The sequence below is a fragment of the Silurus meridionalis genome, chromosome 14, assembly GCF_014805685.1.
Source record: "Silurus meridionalis isolate SWU-2019-XX chromosome 14, ASM1480568v1, whole genome shotgun sequence".
NCBI lineage: Eukaryota > Metazoa > Chordata > Actinopteri > Siluriformes > Siluridae > Silurus > Silurus meridionalis.
This window is the reverse complement of record NC_060897.1, coordinates 13,251,024-13,274,250: the sequence shown is the minus strand read 5'-3', so window position 1 is coordinate 13,274,250 and position 23,227 is coordinate 13,251,024. Positions and strand designations below refer to the sequence as shown.

The following is a 23,227-nucleotide window of genomic DNA, read 5'->3' as shown; positions in this document are numbered from 1 at the left end:
CTAATATGGTACCAAAGTATTTTTGATCAACATGAAAAGAAATACTGAGGGAGAAAAAAAAATTACCCGAAAGCTAGAAGCCAACACTGAAGGTTGAATATATCTGTTTAAAAGCATATTGGTTAATGTAAAAACTAATTCTACAAAGAAGCATATTGAGAAAAAAACACTGGTTCCTAAAGAAAAAAGAGATAAATTATAATAAAGCAAATGTAATCTCACTGACTGACCCCCACATTAATTCACCGTAAGTCAGCAGTGCAATAAAAGACCTACAGAGACCAACAATTCACTTGGATATGTGTGATTCTTGGATTCCCCTTATTTAACAACGTAAAAAGAATAGCTAAATGTAGTCCGAATGCTACACAGTTATGGCACCCCTAGTGAATCTCAACAACTTACACAGAGTTTAAACATGGAGATATTGTATGATTCCATTATAATACAATATTATATATACTGTTTCAACTCAGCTTAAAAAGTATGCGTTAGTCATTTTGTTTTGACAGCTTTGTTATTTAAAAAAATGCTACGGCCGGAAACGTTTTAGGGCCAGACATGCTGCTGCAGTATCATATACGCTGTGTTTTTTTGTTTACATCCTAAAAATGATAAAAAATTAATAAATAAATAAACAATTCTTCTTCTTCTTCTTCTTCTTCTTCTTTCGGCTGCTCCCATTAGGGGTCGCCACAGCGGATCATCCGTCTCCATACCACCCTGTCCTCTACATCTGCCTCTTTTACACCAACTACCTGCATGTCTTCCTTAACCACATCCATGAACCTCCTCCTTGGCCTTCCTCTTTTCCTCCTACCTGGTGGCTCCATCCTCAGCATTCTCCTACCAATATAATTCATGTCCCTCCTCTGCACATGTCCAAACCATCTCAATCTCGCCTCCCTCACCTTGTCACCAAAACATCCTACATGCGCTGTCCCTCTAATAAACTCATTTCTAATCTTGTCCATCCTCGTCACTCCCAACAAAACCCACAAATACACAATGCAATTCCTTCTGTCCTTCTCTATACTTCTCCATCAACATTCTCAAAGCAAATAAGGCATCTGTGGTGCTCTTCCTCGGCATGAAACCATACTGTTGCTTACAGATGGTCACCTCTTCTCTCAGCCTGGCTTCCACTACTCTTTCCCATAACTTCATGGTGTGACTGATCAACTTAATTCCCCTGTAGTTACTGCAAGACTGCACATCTCCTTTATGCTTAAAGATCGGTACCAGCACACTTCTTCTCCATTCCTCATGCATCTTCTCACCTTCCAAAATCCTGTTAAACAATCTGGTCAAAAACTCCACTGCCATCTCTCCCAAACATCTCCACATTTCCCTCTCCATCCTTTACTGCTCTAACTTGCAGTACATCCTTCCCAGCTCGGTCCCTCTGCCTGGCCAATTGGTATAAATCCTTTTCTCCTTCCTTAGTGTCCAACCTTTCATACAGCTCCTCATATGCCTCTTCCTTGGCTTTCGTCACATCCCTCTTAACCTGCTGCCGCATCTCCTTGTACTTCTGCCTACTTTTCTCATCACTCTGTCGATCCCAATTCTGTTTTGCCAACCTCTTTCTCCTTATGCTCTCCTGCACTTCCTCATTCCACCACCACGTCTCCTTGTCTGGCTTTCTATTTCCAGATGTCACACCAAGTACTTTTCTAGCTGCCTCCCTCATCACTCCTGCAGTAGTTGCCCAATCATCCAACACCTCCTTAACACCACCGAGCCTCTATCTGACCTCTTCCCTGAACCTCACACTACACTCTTCTTCCTTCAGTTTCCACCATCTTATTCTTCTTTCAGTCCTCACTCTCCTCCTCTTCTTCTTCGCCTCCAAAACCATCCTACATTCCACCATCCGATGCTGTCTAGCTACACTGTCCCCTGCCAACACCTTACAGTCTCCAATCTCCTTCAGGTTGCATCTCCTGCATAGCAAATAGTCCACCTGTGTGCACCTTCCTCCACTCTTATACGTCACCCTATGATCCTCCTTCTTCTTAAAATAAGTGTTCACCACTGCCATTTCCATCCTTTTAGCAAAATCTACCACCATCTGCCCTTCCACATTCCTCTCCTTAAGGCCATACCTACCCATCACCTCCTCATCACCTCTGTTCCCTTCACCTACATGCCCATTAAAGTCTGCCCCAATCACCAATCGTTCTTTCCTAGGTACACCATCTACCACGTCATCTAATTCACTCCAGAATCTTTCCTTTTCCTCCATCTCACAGCCAACTTGTGGAGCATAGGCACTGATGACATTTATCATCATCCCTTCAACTTCCACCTTCACGATCATCACCCTATCAGAAACTCTCTTCACCTCCACTACACTCTTACTGTACTCTTCCTTCAGAATCACCCCTACACCATTTCTCTTTCCATCCACAACATGAAATCCAACTCCAATGTTCCTGGCCTTACTCCCTTTCCACTTGGTCTCCTGAACACACAGCATATCTACCTTTCTCCTCTCCATCATATCAGCTACCTCTCTCCCTTTACCTGTCATAGTACCAACATTTAAAGTACCAACCCGAACCTCCACTCTCCTGCACTGTTCCTTTCCCTGCCGTCTCTGTAGACGTCTTCCTCCTCTCCTTCTCCTCCTTCGGCCAACAGTAGCCCATAACAACTATAATAAATGGAAAAGGTAAATAATGAATTAACAAATAAATAAATAAATAAACAATTTAAAAAAAAAAAAAAAATCTCTCTCTCTCTCTCTCTCTCTCTCTCTCTCTCTCTCTATATATATATATATATATATATATATATATATATATATATATATAGTACAGACCAAAAGTTTGGACACACCTTCTCATTCAAAGAGTTTTCTTTATTTTCTTGACTATGAAAATTGTAGAGTCACACTGAAGGCATCAAAACTATGAATTAACACATGTGGAATTATATTCATAACAAAAAGTGTGAAACAACTGAAAATATGTCATATTGTGGGTTCTTCAAAGTAGCCACCTTTGCTTAGATTACTGCTTTGCACACTCTTGGCATTCTCTTGATGCCTGCTTTGAAGAACCTACAATATGACATATTTTCAGTTCACTTTGTTATGTATATAATTCCACGTGTTAATTCATAGTTTTGATGCCTTCAGTGTGAATCTACAATTTTCATAGTCATGAAAATAAAGAAAACTCTTCTGAGCTGGTGTGTCCAAACTTTTGGTCTGTACTGTGTATATATATATATATATATGTGTGTGTGTGTGTGTGTGTGTGTGTGTGTGTGTGTGTGTGTGTGTGTGTGTGTGTATGTGTATGTGTGTGTAAGATGTAATTAAAAAATAGATAATAATAAGGATTTACTGTTTTCTTAGCAGAAAAGTCGGAAACACGCCACCACACGCTAGTAAATGTCCCCTGTTTGGTTCGTTGCTATAGTAACCGATTAAGTTATTAGTGCGAATTGCACTTTACATGGCCGGGTATGTCTGTACAGTATGTCAATGCTAATAATAAATCACATTGCTAACTCAATTCCATTTAATTAAAGGGAGTGAAATGTAAGACTATAAATGACGTACAACAACTTCAAATAAGATCTAGAGATAAAACCGCAAGCACGGTGATTTGGAATCATTGGAAAGAAAGAGTCTGTGTGGGAGTTGTGAGTGTGAAGAGAGAGAGAGAGAGAGAGAGAGAGAGAGAGAGAGAGAGAGAGAGAGAGAGAGACAAGGAGTTCAAACTGCAGTGGTAATAAACCGATCGGCCAGAGGTGGCGTAAGTACACACATCCTTCACACATCCAATTACTACATTTTTAAGCACATTTTTATCTGTTCTAAATGTACCTTAGATTAAATTACTACTTTTTAAATAATTCTAAACTAAGTTATTAATACTCTAATCAATATGAGCATGGACACATATGGATGCTTTATGCAAATGTATGTTTATTATTAGTGAAATTATCATCAACATAGAGCAAGACAAAATATTCTTGTAAATGTTTTCAAGTAATTATTTTGTTTTCAATTTCGAAATCACCAGGACACCAAATGGACTGTTGATTAAGTGATACCAGAGAAACTTTACCTCTTCTAACTTTCCTACAGATTACTTTATCAGAGAATATTTATTTTCAGTGTGAACTGGTTTATTTAAAATTAGACATTTTGAGTTTCCCATTCATATATTTATGTTTGTGAGGCAAGTATTCACTGAGATTCAGGTTGTTTTATTTGTTTGTGAAGAGAGATGACAGAGACAGCAGAGCACGCACCCTGTCTGTTTTCTTTATTTTACAAAAGCACAGTGTTTTGTTATTATGAGTAATAAAAGTAGACCCTTTACAGATTCTAATGATGTATTGCTCCACGGTGTATGATAAAAAAATAAAAGACGAGTAATGTAAGTTTGTTTCGGCGTTATTAGGTGCGTTATTTTGGGGCGGATTTTGGTGCTTGATTTGAGACTTGGCGCATCAGTAAAACAAATGTTTACTGATTAAAAATTATTTTCGATGAAGTTTATTTATTTATTATATCTGAGAAAAGAAAGGACATTGTGAATAAATGTGTTGTGTTGAAGGTTTTAATTTTGCCTCTTTTATATTTATTTATTTCAATTTTTAAATAAAAGATGGTCAAACAGAAATGTGCGCTGTATTAATCGTGGGCTAATTAAAATTTGTACAGTAAAATGAATTTGCCCTAATGCGCTTTCAACACGTTAATTCTGTCAGTAATATATTAATACAAAACAAATTTCAATTTTGTTACCCAATGAATGTATCCTGGCTGAACATCCACCATATAGAACACAAGCAGAGAAAAGATGATGATCATGTGATCAGGAATGTCTCTGTTCTCAGTCATGTTTACTGTAGATCGCCATCTCCCTCTGTCTCATCCTCGTTAAACTCAAACTTCTTGTAGCCTTCTACATTGCGCATTGTTAGCTTCGTAAACTAGTCTACGTCTGTGGTGTGTGACAACCAGGAAATGATACACCAATGGTAGATTGAAAAAGGTGTGCAAAGACGGTAAATAGATTCTTGGGCTGAAAAAACGGTATGTAATGAAGATAAAATATTGACATTTCACCAAATAGAATAAAACTAAAGTAACGCGTCTGGTTTAAAAATGTAAGATGTAGAAAGCAGAGATATTTGTGTAAAAATTTAATGAGTGAAAGTAAAAAGTTGTCCGAAAAACAGCTGAAATTAATTACTGATACCAGAAAAATCAACTTAAGTACAGTAACGAAGTATTTGTACTTCTGCGATCGGCAGAACAAAGCCGAGAACCCACGAACGTTAAGAACAGTAAAGCTAATGTATAAAACCACATGCTTTACAAAATTATTTGTTGTGTTTCATTATAACTTATTGCATTCATATTTATTTCATGTGACCCTTGTTGCAGTTAAACAAAGTGTGTGAATCCTCCTTCTGAGCCCTGTGGGTGGTCACGTATAAACAAGAAGGTGCAGTACAATACGAACATGTCTTTTTTTTAATATATCTAATTCATATTAAATTTAAATTCATTGTTTGTTGTTGATTTTAAAAGTAGATTTAAGTTGCTAGTCAGTATCCAACCGTCACGTTGCGTTTTGTTTTTATGAAAATTTAAATGCTTTAATTTCCGACAGCAATTTAGTCCCAGGTCTGAGAGAGCATAAACAACATGGTCCTAGTTTTAATTTTGACATTTTTAAAAGCAAGCAATAAACAAACTCTCAATATCACAGTGTATAAGCCACCTCCCACTAATGTTATGAATGTGAGCGTTAGCTAACCCGAAATGTCCACTAAAGACGTCACTTCCTTTTATGAACGAATAGCAGTTGAAATGGTCTCTATTTAAAAGAAGTGCAACGTATTCTGCAAAACAATGGTTTCCAAATTATGGGCACTGCCCCAAATTAATATTCTGTAAAACATTTACTGGAAAGAGTAACAGCTCAGAGCCTCTTCCTATAATGCTATACAAGACTGGAGACATTTGTAAATGTCCCCTATATTTGTATATCCTCCATCCAGAACATTTTAAAGTGTTAATTTGCGTATGTGGGATGTACTCATTGACTGAGCTTACTAGGGCTGCAACTTACGATTATTCTGATAATCGATTAATCGGATGATTCGTTGATTAATTAGATTAAAAAAAACTGTTTTAAATCGGTTGTTTTGCTTATTATAACTATGTAAAACTCAATGTCAGGGAATTTATGTATTAAAGTTTACTTTAAAAAAATACAAAAGCCACATATTGAGTTTAACTATTTTCAATTTAGACATTTTAAAGTTTATAATGGCTGCTTGTTGAGGAGTGCATGGGGGATTTCTTCTTTGAACAAATTCATTCATGCTGTGTTGTTTCTTTCTGCAAAAAAAACAACACAAAAACCCAAAAAGCATTTAAATATGCAAGGTGAAGCAATTTCCGTAAATCAACATTTAGATTGTATTTTGCAGATGGCAAGTTGACATCCATGCTTAAAAAAAGTAATAAATTTTGTTAAAATTTTTAAATTATATATGCATAAACTAAATATACGAACACTAAAAACAAGCATTTGAACGTAGTAAAACTGCAGTAAATCATGTTTGAAAACAGATAAGTTACTGTTGTAGTAGGCAAATAAAAATAAATATATAAAAAATGCACTGGTGTACAAATCATCAGGTAAAAACCACAACAGTGATCAAAAATGTAATTGTTTACTGCTGCTGTTATTTGCTGTTTTTAGATTTAGTGTTGGTTCGCACCGTTTTAATTGAACCCATCACTATGTTGCGAGCGAGCTGATTATACAGTTTATGCTCACCGTGCTGATGTTTTACCTTCATCCTTGACTCCAGTGCATTTTCTTTTCGCGTGCTTCATGCATCACTGCGGTACTTCCATGCCACACAAGCTCCGCTTTGTATTACTTCCAGGTATAGTTTTCTTTGTTGCGTTTAATCCAAAATGCTCCCATGCCTTGTGTTTAATATAAAATGCTCCCATGCCTTGGATGATTTGGGATGCACTTTTTCCTGCTGCTGGTTGACCTGTACTGTCCGCCATTTTCACAAGCAATTTCTTTGTTAATTATTAATAATTTTACCGATTAGTTGTTGCAGTCCTAGAGCTTACCACTGCAAATCACTGTGTTCCTATGGATATTGGATATGGATGCATGACTGAGCTCACTGTCTGGTTTAAAGACCCTTCTCTAACAACAGCTTGGCAGAGGAAGCCAATTTATGAATCAGAAATGTAATGTGTTTTTCCCCAAAGTTTACCACATTCACAGTAGCATTGGTGACTATTCCTTTTTAGCCAAACATTGATAGTGTTCATTAAGAAAAAAGTTATTTTTGGTCTCTTTTGACTATAGTACATGATTTCAGCTGTTGATACCTGATGACAGTTTTTTTTTAAACATGATATGCTTCTGACAAAGAGAGCATATCAGCTTCTGAACACCATGGGCTATTAAAAAACAGAACACTTTTAGTTTAACAATATATTTGACTTTATTTAAAATATTTCAGTCCTAGCTGAAATGCTTCTTTAGACTTAAAGAGATCTGAGGTTGTGCTTGTGTATTCAAGTCAAAATCTATACACACACAAAAAAAAAAAAAAAAAGAGCAAATGTAAAACATTGCCAATCCTCCTGTTTAAAATTTTTGCTATTGATAAGTACTCGTGTTGCAGTGACCGATTTGATATTGGAACATTCATTCATTGTCAGTATATCAGGAGGCTATCATGGAAACGTTGGGCACAAGGTGGTACACCCTGTCTAATACACCAGTCCATCACATAATTGTCCTGTTAACAATTGAAAAATCTGTTTTCAGCTGCAATATTTCATAAAAGATTTCACCATAAATTTTGTTTTAGCAAATCGCACAAACTGTGCATTTAATTTAATTCCACTTAAACGTTGTTTCTCAAAAACCTTTCGAAACACATAAAAATGTGTTAAAACACGTACTTAAACACGTTTTTAGAAAGCTTAAGAGGAGAATTTAACAGTAGAATGTGAACATACAAAGCACTTTGTAAACAATACTTCACGCAGATATTTAAGGACCATGCAACACCATAAGTTGGTGAATAAAAGCTGTGACCGGCACAGCACACAGAAAAATTCGGCCTTAAACGTAGCACACATAAAAGTATAACTTTGGGCCTATTTCGTTCTTTTTTTTTTTACATATCTTCCCCATTATGTACTTTCTAAGGGCCCACTCAGTAAACAGTACACTCTTCCCAACAGTCACTAGTTAACGCTGGTGTTAAAGCAGATTTATTCTTAAATAATAAACTATCCATCTTGCCTCTGTTCTGAAAATTGTCTTTCAAGTGGTCTGACTATCAGGGTGGCTTTTGAGCTTGTGGAACTTGACACTGTCAAGTTTCTCAAAGCGTTTGCCGCAGTACTCGCAGGTGTAGTTGTAGTGCGCTTCTGAAGTGTGCTTCTTCATGTGCCAGTTGAGGGAAGCCCGTTGACGACACTGATAACCACAGATTTCACACCTGCAAAAAGTAAAACAACTTTTCATACCTCTTCACTACTTTACATACGGGTTCTGACGGATGCAATGGCAAGTCCAGAGGTTCAGAGGGATTGATGCATAATGCATTATTATAATCGCGTATCATTTTGTGTGAGCAAATTGTCTTTTGCAGTCAAAAGCTCGTGTGATGAAGTGTGAGTAATGTTATCTATGGCATGAAGTTGGAAGTCCCTTGTGTGCAGCCCAGATAACTTTGTAGCTGGTACAAATAAAGCACAATGCTTTACGGTTTATAAGGGCTGCTGGAACACTGTCATAACTTGTTCAACAATTTTCAGAATCAGAATATCTAGAGCTCTGATTTCAGTGGCTATTAAGAAACTTTAAAAAAAAAAAGGTTATTGGAACATAGCAAAGAAAAATAAATAAATAAATAAAAAAATCGGGAATAGTGATGTTTCGAATTAACACCAGCCACTTCTCATCTTTTTCATGTTATATACGTTTGGACACAGTTTGCACTGGCTGTATGAAAATCTACAAAGACTAATTGTATTGTAACATTTGCATCGTATAAATAGAACATCAATGCACAAGCACCTCCATTAATCAGTATTACAGACTTAATGCTCCCCTTATTTAAAGATAAATACAGATAGGTAGTGATTACACGTACACAATATATTGCGATAAATTAAAGACAATTTATGAACAATAAACCTAATAGATTAAACCCACACAACAGGTTAAACTCACTGTAATGGCGTCTCTCCTGTGTGAGTGCGCCTGTGCACCTCTAAATGGTTCTTGCGTTTGAAAGATTTGCCACACGTCTCACAGATGAAGTCTCGCACTCCTGGACAAACGGAAGAGACAGCTGTCAAGCAGAAGGTTCAGATTCGCTCAGAAAATTAGTACACACAAATTCCACATTGTTGTTATTTATTATTTAATTGTTGCCATTTTAAATGTGATCCTGCTCACATCTGAAAGGAATGTATGTGAATGAAAAAACTATTTTAACACCCTATAAAATGACTTCTATTTCCTTTTTCCCCCCACAGCACTCCACACTCCTTACCTGCTTTCCTTTTATTCCTTCAATCACAACATATTAAAAAATCAGGGCGTGTTTAATGTAAATGAAGTGTATTTGAGGATAAATCGGGCTGTGCTGTATGTATTTGGCATGCAAATTTTGGGCTAGAAGGTATCTTTGCATCTTTGCAGCTGAGCCAAAGTAATTTCAGCTAAAAATCCACAATTTTGTTAATGCACATGTGCAATAAAGATGTCATTTTTTAAAGGAAAAAAATCTATAAAATCGCTTAATAAAAACTTTCTTTCGGCTTTTCCCATTCCCTATTTCCCATCCGTATGTTTGATTTGGCACGTTTTTACGCTGGATGCCCTTCCTAACGCAACCCTCCCCATTTATCTGGGCTTGGGATCGGCACTAAGAGTGGCTGGGGTTGGTTCCCTGACCGGGGATCAAACCCGGGCTGCAGCGGTGAGAGTGCCCGCTAAACCCAAAATCGCTAAATACCAGAAAAAAATGATTTGACATACTTGGAAACTGTACAAGTGGGTTTACCTGAATGAATAATCATATGGCGATGCAGATGGTTAGATAAGTAAAACTTCTTCCCGCAGCCAGGATGTGGACATACTTTAGTTCTGCCTTTCCTGTGTACCAGGTTCACATGGTTCTATAACAGACAGACCCACAGAACAACTCTATTTACAGGTTCATCTTTTACAAAGAAAACATCGAAATCAGTGCATCTTATGTGGTACTGCTAACTATTCTTGAAATGAACATATAACTGACCCTATCCCTAACCCTAGATCTCAAGTAGTGAACTTTCTTTTTTAGTTAACATTTCAGGATATTACACTTACTCGTCCAGCCAAATTAAACCACCATCTGGGTTTCGTTATGGTAATGTAAATAAAAATAAAATAAATATTTAAAAAAAACCCTCAAAATTGTTCATTAGTAAATACAGGAAGTTAAAGAGAAATTCAAAGTAAATGTTTGGTTTTCCTCCAGATGCCAGGCAACTTATTAACCTACCTATTCGTGTAACTACTAGGAAGGTAACAATATAATTAAAATAAAAATAGCCCTTAGTGTAAATTAAAGTACATTCCTTACTGCACATTAAAATCTGAAAAGTAAAGAAAAGTAGATTTGAGCAATTTATCACTCGATACAAGCAGCTGTAACCAGTAATAAACAGTGTTCTTCAAGCAAGCCTCTAATTGTATGCATGCTGAACGTTAGTTACATGCACCTGGTAGCTGCTGAGGGCCACGTACACCTGGCTGCATCCCTCATATGGACAGTGGAACATTTTTAGCATGCCATCTGCCTCAATGACTGGACCCTGTCGACTTCTCTTAGACCTGAAGGTTGCATCCGTGAACACACACACACCCACACACACACACACACACACACACACACACACACACACACACACACACACAAACATTAGCAGTGATGCCATGGCAACAGGCCTTTAAAGATATCATCTTTATGAAAAAGGTAATATCACAGAGTTTAACAATAAGGTAGACAGAAAGAAAGTTTGAAAGCTTTATAATCCTGAAGGCAATGACTCAGAAATCTTTTGTTGTATAACTACCCACAGTCCCACTATGAATTCACACACACCTGCTGAGAGAACACTGAACAGCTTTCTGATTGTGTGATTCTTCACTCGGCTCCAACTGCTGCTTTTCACTCAGGTCTGGAAAACAATATTCAATTTCGGAATTTTACAATGACGTATTTTGTATAAGTTACGTTTCCACATACATGTATTAAATATAGAGTTTTAATATGCAGCACAAGTAAACTGCTTTAATGGTTACTCCTATGGATTTAATCATAATCTTAATAAACACAGTAAGTAAATAATATATTGAGCTACTACACTGCAGTGTTACTCTTGCAGTCTCTAAATTGACATGCAGCTCTTTCATACCCGTCATGGGATCTGTTAGTGAGATGCTATTGTGGACGACTGCTTCTGATTGGCACAGCGATTATAAGACATCCCCTCTATCACTGTGCATGTGACCCCCTCCACGTCTCCACCACCCATGTTAAGCTGAATGCCTTCAGAGGTCATCGCTTCATAACTGGATCCTGTGATTATGATTAGCTAGAGAAATAAATTTGCATGAAGGAACCAAGAAAGCAAAGAAATCAATCAATCCAAAATGGGACATGCAAATAAATTAACTATCTGACTAACACTGCACTGTATGATTTTCTGTAATCTGGCATTAACATCTACACAGTGACCTACCTGTGAACCCTGAAGTGTATGGTCTGGTAGCTCACAGTTTCCCACTATGTTTTGCAGTGCTTGGGTTTCATAGAGCTCTGCTTGTACTGGAGTGGCTGCTGTGGGCGTATGGCTCATTCCTCCTGAGACTGGTCGTGCTCTGTTCTCTTCAATGGCCCCTGGTAAACGACTGGATTCATGCGGTCCATTGAGGCTTTCCATCAAAGCCGCAGTAACCACCACACATTCATAACCATTTGTCCCAAGACCACGACCTCTTAAAACTTCAGGCTTTACCTTACTAGCTTCCTCCACTAAAGGAAAGTCATCTCTTGCTTCATTTTCACAGTCAGTCATGGCAAGTTCTCGTTCTCGTTCTCTTTCTGCCTCCGTTTCCCACATGACCTGGTCTCCCTGGGAGGGCGAGGATGGGGCAACTTCGCTTTGGGATGAGACTTGACTGAAAGCCGTGGAGGACATCTGTTGAGCCATTTCAGAAACGTCTGCTGTGGCACTTTCCAGCTCATCTTCTGTATCTGGACAAATGATGGCCATTTTATGTCCAAGCAATGACTGCACAGTTACCTCATGGTATTAAATTCCTAAAATTCCATGACATTTTTAGACACTCACTTTAAAAACTACTTGTATATAAGAGATCTCAACAAAAGCAACTTAGGAAAGCCAAATAGAACTTGTGAATACTAGTGTTAATTTTTTTATTATTATTATTAGGGTTTTTTTTTTCTTCAATCAAACAGTTTTCAGTGTTTAGAGAAGTCTGTGTTTTCTTTGATTTATGATTACTTATACAACCACACCTGCCAGTGTCCTCTGGTTGCTCACAGCTTTTGCTGCAGTCTGGACAGCTGTCGTTTTTTCTGGCTCCGGCTCACCATTGTTGTCGTCCTCGTCTGATTCGCTACTGCCCCCCACAGGCCATGAAATGTGTTGTATGAATGAATGCTCAGCATCACACTGCCAGAGCACAGTAGTGGACACACCCAGGGTTGGCTCCACAGATCGCAGTTCTGGTTCAAGAGAACAAATCTGGCAGTGCTGCTGATACCAGCTTACCAAGCTGTGCAAGCTTGTTGCAGCCACCTTCTTTCCTACATGAAAACAATGAAATATGCATATGTATTTACAGTATTTATCAGACACCCTCACACAGAGAAGCACAGAAGCACTTTGTAGTCAAACATACTAAGCTGTGCTGGAGGTTTGAAATGAATGTGGTAGATAAATGGATGGGGTGTCATTGTTTGTTTCTTTTTTAGCCCTGCTTCCCAGCATTAGTGATTAAATATAATGCAGGCAGTATTGGCTGAATCTAGAAATGGAGTGATATAGGATTGAAAACAATAGGATAGAAATAGTTTTCGAACAATCTGATGGCCAGATCATCCAGGTTTTTTTTTTTTTTTTTAAAGAGGACCTCCATGACTGAGTCCGGTTCACAGTGAGAGGACAGCTGGTTGTCCTGAACTTCTCCAAGGTTTCATGTGCATGCAAGTGTGTTTTCAATTAATGCTGCGGTTCATTTATTCTTCAAATCATTTGACAGTGATTAGATTCTACTGCTTACACGCAATGAATGACGTATCATTTTATATGCGTGCTCGTACAGGAAATCGGTACCTTTTTTCTGATTTCTGCACAGTTCTGGAAAGTTCTTCCTACCAAAATAAGAACAGACAAATATGAGTGTGCATTATTTTGGCTCAAACTTCAAACTTAACCTCAGTCTCCCATAGTTTACGTGGATTTTACCCTACTAACAAAAGTGCTGGAAGCACCGCTTTTATTAACAAAATGCATATTACTTTAGCCAGGAAATGTTGCACATACACGCAGTATTTCTGCTTGTATCTTTCCCCATAAGCCGAGTTCAGCAAGATTAAATACTCGGCGAGTCCAGCGTCGCTCATGCAGGTTTCCTGCCGCAGGTCGCTCCAGACCTTGTGCGATTCTCCGAGGTACACTCGTCGGACATCGTACTTTTTCCGGGATTCGAGTCGTCTACGAGCTCGGTCTGTCTCCGACAGCCTGGGTCGACCCCTGCACCGCCGTAAAATGGCGTGAATTTTATTCCCAGACTCTTTCGAGTCCAGACTAGCGGTCACTTGCGAGCACAGGGCCGCCATCTTTATATCAGCTGTTGAATTGTTTTGGTTTTTCTTAAAGGGATTTGAGATGAGCGGAAGTACGAAAGCACATTTAGAGGAAGTGGATTTTCTTGTTGTTGTCAAGAATATAAAATCATAGATTCCACACACAAACCAGTTGGTGTTACACTTTAGTTTAAATATTAATATCGAAATAATAATAAATAAATAAATAAATAAAAACCAATGATGCAAATAAAGGACTGACAAACTGCTGTAGACAATGTTGACACGTGGAATATCCAATCGAAATGCAGAGACAAACTTCTAATTGGCCAATCACAGCGAAGTGGGCGGGTCGCTTACTGTTCGCGGGGAAAGCAAGTACCAGGTGCAGAATGTAGCCAAATAGCTTTAACGCCGGTGTTCAGTTTTCTGGAAATGAGCTCACCAGCTTCTTATCTTCTACCGCCAAAATAGACTATAAATGTTTGTGAAATAACCATGGCTGATATTCTGAGTTTTGTTTTCCAGCGGTTTGGTTCACAGCTACACGCTGCAGGTGACCTGAAACTCTTTTCTCACACAGAGAGCAGCACTCTGGTGATTGGAGATGAAGACATCAATAAATCGCTTTTATTCCTGACAGCTGTAACAGCAGCTTCAGAAATGGGGTTGAGAGTGCTGTTTTTCACCAAGAATCAAATCCAGAGCCTTCCAGTAACTGTGAAGGATTTATCTATATCTTTGAAGCCTGACAGTTTGAAGGTAACTTAAAATTTGGGGTATAAATATCATTTTATTTTCACATACATTGTTGTTCAGTTTTCTGTAATAACTGTAGAAGATACCTTTTTCTAAATATAATGATTATTGTGTTTTTTTTCCCCAAATACAAGACTATTAGGAAAAGTGTTCTTTGTGACTTTTGGGCCAAACGTTTTTTTAATGGAAGAGTGGGCGTGCCTTTGTGTCCTTATATGGAAGTTTTTGAACATGAGGAAGAGAGGATGTGAGTGGTGTATTCATTGACAAAATAACCATAACGAATTCCTTGCCATAACAAAGGTCTTGCATTTCACACCTTGGTCTTTATTAGTGTCCCACCTGAATCATTCCACTTCTTAAGATCATCATTATGATATGACGACTAAAGAAAGCATCAATAGACGGGAATCTTGTGCAGCAAGAATGAATGTCATTCCTAAATCGAGATACCCCGGGTGACAGGAAGAGAAGGATATGGATTATTATGTGTCCTTATTATTGTATGAAAGTTAAGGACACTGTGTAGTTGGGGACTCTGGCAAGACTCGGTATGGCGGCATTAAAAAAAAGGGAGAACCAGAAGGTAACACAGACATGAGGGAGCTCTGGGATAAGAGACGACCCACCACACCACCGTCAACAAACCTGAGTGAGAGTGAGGGGACGACAGCATACAAATATCGCAGTTCACCAAACATTCTATACCCATAATCCCTCCAGATCTGCTCCTTTACCTATGAAAAATCTACTGATAAAAGACTTGACTAAATAAATATGTTTTCAACCTCCACTTGAACACTGGGACTGTGTCTGAGTCCCGAACATTGATTAAAAAGCTGTTTCATAACTGTGGGGCTTTATAAGAAAAATATCTGCCCCCTGCTGTAGTCTTTATTATTTGATGTACCAACAAATAGCCTGCACCTTTTGATCTAATTAGGCACGGAGGATCATACTGGTACAGAAGTTCACTTTCTACACAATCGGTAAACAAATTCACTTGTTTGAAGCTTTGAAAGCTGATTTGCTTGAACATATCGTACAGACGAGGAGGTGAGTGAGCTGGAAAGTTTAATGTATTGCTCTCTGTTGTTATAGAGATGCGTTCCCAATGGCTATCAGCAGGTAGTTGAATAAAGCATTGTGGGTAATGGTTATCATTAGCCAAAGTGAAAATAGACCAACTTGTTAATGAAAATTATATTCACTATATAAAACGGTTGAAGATAACTTCTTGATTATATATGTATCTTACTGAAGCCAGTTCATTATTATTATTTCTTTCAATGTTCTTTCCTTGCAGAAAATCAGGTTTGTGTATCCCAAGACATTAGAAGAGCTCCTGGAGGACGTGGCGTCTCTTCATGAACTGGTGCTGGAGAATGCACCTCTTCCCTCTTTGCTGATCGTAGATGGATTGGAGCAGTACGTGTGTGTTCAGGACCGACCGCAGCAAGATTGTCAGAGCACCTCTGCTCACGTTGTAGCCCTCCTGCATGACACGGCTGCTTTCCTCAAGGCCAGAAGTGAGAAAAGCCAACAACCTTCATGCAGGGTGATTGTCTCTTATCAGCCTGTGTGGGAAGGCAGAGGAGGCGACGTGGACGCCCCGGATCCTATCTTCTTAGTCCTGGAGCGCTACCTGCAGGTGAGATGCAATTTACACAAGGTGATGGTCAGTGGAGAAGTGCAGAACGAGTGGCTGCTGTATCTCTCAGGTCCAGGACTGAAAGTTGATGGCTGTGGTAATGGAGAGAAATACCCGGGATTGCAGTGGCGTGTGGTGATGCAGCCTAATGGGGCGCTGGAGTTCAGGCCAGAAAATGCAGCAAAAGAGGAGACTTCACAGGTGCAACCTTCTGATTGTGGAAATAAAGCATGACACGTTGCGGAGTTTATTGCGTTTTATTTGAATAATACTGTATTTATAGTTAGAAGTACAGGACGTTTGTGCTGCACACCCAGAGACAAATTAGTATATAATGCTATTAGTATGTTAACTAGTTGAATTCATGAATTCTTGTAAATTAGGATTGTTTTTCATGGTTAAATTATTGAAATATTTTTTTGTGCTGAGACAGATTTTTCAGTGAATTAAAATCACTGAATCGGCCAATATGAGGATGTGATCAATTGTATCATAATGTGCTTTTCTGAGATAGCGTTTATATTTTTTCCTCTCATTTTGGCACTTAGAATAGAAATTTTTAAATGAAAACATTAAATAGAAATCAAAATCTAAGTTTATATGTATAATGAAATATTTTGCTACTGTATTGTGTTTTGTAAGCAAATGTATACACTGTGATAAGATTGAATAAATAAATAAAAAAAGGGGTGGAAAGTAATTGTTAAATTGTTTGTGCGCACATTTTTGGCATGTGATGGCTCAAAATGAACCAATGACATTCAAACTCACCTGCCATTAATGAAGTGTTTTTCAGAACATCAGTAATCAGCCTCATTTAATGTCAGATTTACAGAATTATTTAAATAATGCTGAAACCTTAAACTTGTCTGGTGGTCACATATCACTTAATACCTCACTCTAGTAACCCCCTGCATATGTGTGTGTACATGAGTGTGCCCATTTACCCACAAAACACTGAATGGAGGGAACCAGGAACTGTTTACTGGTCTGAGTATTTTATGAATGTAAATATTATTGCAATGGAAACGTGACTTCAAGCAAACAAAAAAACATGTTTACGGACATTTGAATCTTTATTTTATATGAAAATATACAAGTGGTTACAGTTTAAAAAAAAAGACATTTTAGCAAAGAGCTTCTATTTGGAATAGCTTATATAAACACATTTACCATGTAATAAATGCTGTTACACATCAATGTATTGAAATTGTAAAACATTATAAAAAAGAATAATTTAAGTACAACATTGCTGTAATGTTTAAACATTTGTTCAACAAAACCCCAAACCCGAGAGGGATTTAGTAGTAAATGATGATTCTTAATCGTACAATGTTTATTGGGAAACATGTCAGATCAGTGGTTGCTACAGTAGTATTTACAGTAGGTTGTAATTAATCTGTAGAATTATATTGAGATGTTAAGCATTAAAACTTTTTTTTTTGAGACTTTACAATATTGTTTACTTTATGAACTATATGAATTTGATTACCTACATTGCATTGACGATAGATTTGGGATGTTTTTTGTGCTCTAATGGGTGAAAGTGACAGTTTCTTCTGCAATTCTTTAGCAAAAAAAGCCCCCAAAAAACTGAATGATTTAAAAATAGTGTCCGGTTTCTTTCTCAGTTATTTGCCACTTCACTATATATATACCCCCCCAAATTTATTTTGTGTTTCTATAGTTAGAAGAAATTTACAGGCTTTAAAAAGTGACTGGTACTTTCCAGAGTTACAATATATCTTTTTGTTTATTTTGTATTTGGTTTTTCTAAACTTTTTTTTCTTTTATTTATAATTTTTGTATGTGAATAATCCCCACATTAGACATCCTATTTAGATGCAAAACCTGGCGTCAAATGTTTGAACTGACTCAGGAGAAAGTCAGATACACAGTTTAACACCCTTCGCTTTTGGTATTTGCTGACATAACTGAAAATATGATGACAATGCCAGTTGGAATATTTTCTACATATTTTACAACAGCTAAACCCTTCTAATACTATGGATAACCAACAAGCACAAAATACATTCCTACAAACTCCAAAACAAAATAAACGAGTTGAAAACTAAACACTATTTACATTGACAAGAGGTGATCATTTAAATGCTGTAGGTAGCATTTAGTGTTCTGTACAAACATTTACACTTTAACAGCTGCCAGAAAAGAAATGTACCGAACAGGAAGTTAACTTATTTATTATTAATCCAGATTTGGCTGTCTTTCTCCAGGTGATTCTTATATTCCATGACTGTTGCATTGTCAATGTCAAAGTTTCAGAAGTAAGAGACCCTGGTTTGAACTCCTTACAATCTCCATGAGCACACCTTTTCTATGACTTCCTAAAGAACGTTCTCAGGCATATTTCAACATTGATTTTGAAATGTTGTTATAGTTTTTCTCTTTAGGAAATGATCAATATCCGAAGTTGATGGGTTGACTAGTAAGTTGTCGCTTGCGCCCAGGAATATCATTTTTGTACGCATTAGCATAGATGGTGCCGTTACTCATGTCTGTTATTCTGCTGAAGCTCACTGGACTGTAGTCCATGGAGACCCCTGAGTCTGCCACAGCCATGTAAGTATATCCTGGCCCTTTGGTAGGCCATGTGTGGTTTGGATATTCAAGACTTGACTGTGATGAAAGCCTTCCTGACCCAGAACTTTGTGGGAGGGAGCCGATATCAGAGTCTGAGGCAGCCATCAAGGAGGACTCTTTGCTAGCAAAGAGGACCTGCAGAGGTAATGACTCCTCAAAGCTATCATCCCTTTGCACATCTCCCTGGACATGTGGTGAGTTCTGGTTGAGGGTGACATATGTGTCTTGTGACTCAAGTAGTGATGAATGAGAGAGGAGCTCTGGATGTTCATGGAAATTTCTCAGCTGCTCCATCAACCAGTGGCTGTGTGGAGGTTCTTGCCATCTTCCAATCAAACCAGCGTCCACATCCTGTGTCTTTAACTGGTTGCCTGCTTCTTCTATGGCTTGTGGTTCTTCTCTCAGGAAGCCAGCTGATCTAGTGATAGTGTCAGACCTTGGATGAGATGTGTGACTTGTCAGTGGTGGTGTTAGACTAACTTCAGATAGCACTTCCAGGGAGGAAGGAAGCTCTTCAGTGTACACATGAACTGGCCATCTGCTGCCACTACTGTGTCCAAGCCACTCCTAAAAATACAATCATAAATGGTTACTGCAAAGTATTCTTAGTCTTCTTTAAGATCAAGACTTTTGCTTTAATGCTGTTCAGGCAGAGTTATTGCTTCTGCAATTTACTGATGTGCCAATATATAGAGATAATATCAAGCAAAAACACTAGTTAGTCATAACTTTAAGGACATGTTACTGCTTTATTACTTCATGTATGTGAGAACTCAATAACCATACTAATTCACTAAATCAGGGCTGTACCTGGAAGTCTCCATTGTAGACTGTGAAGAGGCCTGGGAATTTATGCTCAGGTGAAGGAATGTCAGGCCACATTTTTTTGAGCAGGAATCTATAATGGTTCACACAAACACACCATAAGACTCCACTTTTATATTGTCACTCAAATGCGGATTCTATGTTGTTGCTATTTATTCTATAATTCTATTTTTATATTCACAAAATAAATGTGTTCAATTGTATATTATCCATTTTACTTACTTGTGGTGGGACAGAAGGATAATGACAGACAGCAAGATGAGGATCATAGAAATGATGAGAACCAGTACCACAATCAGAGGATCTAATGAGGAAAAAAAAAAAAAAAGCAAAGTGGTCACTTTTGTGACACTAAATTAGATCCCGAATGATTAAACAACATAATAGTATTTACCACTTGGGGCTGTAGTCCCAAACTCGGCATCTGACCAAGCACTCCAGTAACCATCATAGGAAATACCGTCAGGTTTCGCACGGACCAACACCTTGTATTTGCTGCTTGGTTGAAGGCCACGCAGGGTGAATTTGGTGCTGGCTTTCACTATTTCCTGAAACAGAAAACCAAGTTTGCAATGGAATATAAGCATGGAATCGATTGTAATGGAAGTGATGTCTGTGGTTATGTTGAACATCTTGGGCTGAACAAGATGTAGGCGAGGATGACGGCCGATGTTTTAGAAAGACAGATTTAGTCATATTCATTTAAAAAACAGATTACGATCCACTAAGATTTTGTTGTCTTTAATAAGGATAGGTGTAATCTTCTGAAATTTAGGGGTATACTGACAATGATCTGACAATTTAAACTGCTGCATTAATTTACAAGACTGATTGATTATTACCTAGAATTGGGAAATGGAAATGTTATTTTGACGGTTAAGACATTGGACTTTTGATCGGAAGGTTGTGTGTTTAAATCCCAACACTGCCAAACGGCAGATTGTCACTTGCTTTAGGTAAACGCATCTGCCAAATGCCCTAAATGTAAATGTAGTCCTTCTTAAGGTCCCCATCAATTGTGAATTAAAAATGGGCCTACTCCAGAATCTTAACAAAGTAGATCAATAAGCCATCAGAGGTTCCTAAATCTGTTGTAATGTAGCAAATATAATAATGCTGCCACATCAATGGAAACGGTATTGTGTATTGAAATCCCTGTAGCAAACACATCAGAGGACAGACATTCCAAGAAACAGTACTTATGCCTAAAGTCACCATTCATTTGACTCACTCCAGAAGTAACAGCACTGAATCCAACTAATGTACCAGGATTTTAAAACATTTAATATTTTCTTCTTAAGAATGCATTTTTATGTTTACCTTTCTCATTGGAATTCCTTTTGCCACATATCGGATCTCATACATCAAACTGTCATGAATGTACTTCACTACAGGAGGCAGCCAGCTCACAGTCAGTTCTCCTTGTTTTCCAGTGCTCACCACCGTCAGATTAGCAGGAGGATCAAGAAGAACTGAAAAAGTTCAAGATCACATTTTACCTAACAGATTACCTGCTGTAAATAAAAGTTGATTTGTAATATGTAGAGATGTCAGTGACAGTTTGCACAATAAGATACTTAAATGAGGCTTATATTAAAAATTAAACAATATTAAACAGTAAAGAGAGGTGCTCTCATAGGCTCACCAACATGGTCAATGAAGAGGCTGCGTTTGTAGAGTTCTTTTCCCCCCTGAAACACACGCAGCTGTAGGGGGACGAAGCTTTGAGTTTTGGGGATATTACAGAAGAACAGTCTTTTCCCACTAGTCCCCTGCATAGGCAGTTCAGACACAGCACACATGCTGCTGTTCTCATTCCTAAACACAAAGAACTTGTTAGATTCTTGTTCTTATAGTCACACCAAAACAGAGGGGATTGTTTTATAGATGAACTGTAGGCTTGTTTACCATTTTAAAAACTGAGAGTAAATGTTTAATAACATTAATGTTCTGTTCTCTTTCTAAGTTCACTTTTTTAGTGTAAGCAAGTTTGTAATATGGCCTATGTTGCCTGCATTTGTACAAATTTGGATATATCTGATATCTGTTATAACTATATCTACACAAAGTTATGGTACAAAAAACAAAACAAGAAAAACACCAATACTAAGAAACTAAAAAAAAATAAAAAATCAAGTTTAATAAAGAAATACAATAGTTATATTAAATATAAAAATAGAAGCATTATATACACCAGAAAGCAGCATAGCTTGTAGTATGAGACCATAAACTTGTAAATAAAGTTAATTCAAAGAAAATAATTGTTTGCATGGTTATGTAATTAATTCTCGAATTTAGTCAAATAAAACAGGTACTTACTGGTACTGATAAATGAAGGTGTATGTATGAGGACCTAGAAAACTGTTCTTTCTGTCCTCTTCCCAGAAACAGGTGAAATCCCTCAGAGTCTCAGAAAAGCATTTAAGGTTCTCCTGCTCATCCCGAAGCAACTGTGACACTGTCAAAATGGCATTTCCATTATTGTTCAATGCAAAAAGTCAGGCATGTCCTGTAGTAAAGTTACAGTATGCACCATGTATATGCACAGCATTGGAATCATTCAGACAAATCACATTACCTTTGCTTTCAAAAGTCCAGCTCGTGCTCGCGATTAAAGCCCAGGAGAGCGCGTACAACACCAGGACGCTTATTCTGTCATAATACATGTTTCGCGCGTAGAGAACAAAAGCGGCGTCGGTTTGTGTCGCTCTGCATAATTACGCAGTCGCACTGCGGGTTGCCTCGTGCGCAGCTCTGTGCCGCAGATACCGCGTGTGCAGCGCGCCAGATAAAAGCTCAAATACGCGCGACTGATGTGTTTACACCACTTTTTTTTTTTTACACTAATAAGGGGGCGGGGCCTTCAAGGATCTGCGCTTTGCCAAAAGTTGTTTGTGGGCGGGGCTTAAGTCTAGCACTTCAATTCTATTACTCCACTATAATTCTTTTGGTCTGAGGAAGCACGTGACGAATGTATTGAGAAGAAACTTTCATTTTTTTTTGCAAAGTGCAGCAGTCAGCAATTAGCATATATGAGCTCAAGGCGCACTATGCAGGTGTATAGGTGAAGTAATGAGTGTGGACAATGGGGGATCAGGTGCAGTGTTAAAAAATAGAGAGAATACGTGTGTGTGAGAGAGAGAAAGAGAGAAAGGACAGAGTGTACGGAGTGAAAGAGTTTTGCTGGTGTGTAACTGGTCCTTCTTATCAGCAGCTATCAGGCGCACTTGTTTTGCGCTCAGTGCGCGTTATCGCCTGTCCGAGAGCGTCCCTAACGCAGAGATAAAGTGAGATGGATCCAATGTAACCCGCCCCAAACACTGCCGAAATCCAGCTTATTGTTCAACCACATCGCCACTGCTTTTTATATAATGACCCTCATACTAAACACTCCATAATGAACTACAAAACACCATAATATAACCGTTTTACTATGAATTGGGGAATTTTTGACTGAGGGTTCTTGAA

General features: G+C 38.0%; 3 protein-coding genes across 3 annotated transcripts; 1 reads left to right on the top strand and 2 right to left on the bottom strand.

Moving 5' to 3' along the window:
- Positions 1-8,283: 8,283 nt before the first annotated feature.
- On the bottom strand, positions 8,284-13,989 carry znf653 (zinc finger protein 653). Its single transcript, XM_046866690.1, has 11 exons — positions 13,661-13,989; positions 13,451-13,488; positions 12,631-12,921; positions 11,831-12,345; positions 11,531-11,683; positions 11,363-11,411; positions 11,191-11,266; positions 10,808-10,919; positions 10,105-10,219; positions 9,267-9,366; positions 8,284-8,529 (listed from the first exon to the last, which is right to left on the bottom strand). The coding sequence occupies exons 1-11, from the start codon at positions 13,954-13,956 to the stop codon at positions 8,352-8,354; spliced, it is 1,923 nt and encodes a 640-aa protein (XP_046722646.1). The 5' UTR covers positions 13,957-13,989; the 3' UTR covers positions 8,284-8,351.
- A 291-nt stretch (positions 13,990-14,280) lies between these two features.
- swsap1 (SWIM-type zinc finger 7 associated protein 1) lies at positions 14,281-17,033 on the top strand. Its single transcript, XM_046866558.1, has 3 exons — positions 14,281-14,308; positions 14,507-14,685; positions 15,989-17,033. The coding sequence occupies exons 2-3, from the start codon at positions 14,587-14,589 to the stop codon at positions 16,565-16,567; spliced, it is 678 nt and encodes a 225-aa protein (XP_046722514.1). The 5' UTR covers positions 14,281-14,308; positions 14,507-14,586; the 3' UTR covers positions 16,568-17,033.
- Positions 17,034-17,390: 357 nt separating this feature from the next.
- Positions 17,391-22,576, bottom strand: epor (erythropoietin receptor). The gene is made up of 8 exons (XM_046866557.1): positions 22,338-22,576; positions 22,079-22,217; positions 21,405-21,577; positions 21,080-21,231; positions 20,154-20,307; positions 19,982-20,063; positions 19,745-19,832; positions 17,391-19,501 (listed from the first exon to the last, which is right to left on the bottom strand). Exons 1-8 carry the CDS (start codon positions 22,423-22,425, stop codon positions 18,752-18,754), a joined length of 1,626 nt encoding a protein of 541 aa, XP_046722513.1. The 5' UTR covers positions 22,426-22,576; the 3' UTR covers positions 17,391-18,751.
- Between the last annotated feature and the right edge of the window lie 651 nt (positions 22,577-23,227).

What these genes read in the sequence shown, in the direction of transcription:
- znf653 (XM_046866690.1), bottom strand. Translation starts at nt 13,956, where the DNA reads ATGGCGGCCCTGTGCTCGCAAGTGACCGCTAGTCTGGACTCGAAAGAG. An exon ending in TAAAGCAGTTTACTTGTGCT is followed by an intron (nt 11,267 to 11,362) that starts GCATATTAAAAC and finishes ATTGTTTTCCAG; the next exon opens with ACCTGAGTGAAAAGCAGCAG. An exon ending in CCATATGATTATTCATTCAG is followed by an intron (nt 9,367 to 10,104) that starts GTAAACCCACTT and finishes CCGTTTGTCCAG; the next exon opens with GAGTGCGAGACTTCATCTGT.
- swsap1 (XM_046866558.1), top strand. Translation starts at nt 14,587, where the DNA reads ATGGGGTTGAGAGTGCTGTTTTTCACCAAGAATCAAATCCAGAGCCTT. An exon ending in TGAAGCCTGACAGTTTGAAG is followed by an intron (nt 14,686 to 15,988) that starts GTAACTTAAAAT and finishes CTTTCCTTGCAG; the next exon opens with AAAATCAGGTTTGTGTATCC.
- epor (XM_046866557.1), bottom strand. Translation starts at nt 22,425, where the DNA reads ATGTATTATGACAGAATAAGCGTCCTGGTGTTGTACGCGCTCTCCTGG. An exon ending in CCTCTTCATTGACCATGTTG is followed by an intron (nt 21,232 to 21,404) that starts GTGAGCCTATGA and finishes GAACTTTTTCAG; the next exon opens with TTCTTCTTGATCCTCCTGCT. An exon ending in TCTACAATGGAGACTTCCAG is followed by an intron (nt 19,502 to 19,744) that starts GTACAGCCCTGA and finishes TTGTATTTTTAG; the next exon opens with GAGTGGCTTGGACACAGTAG.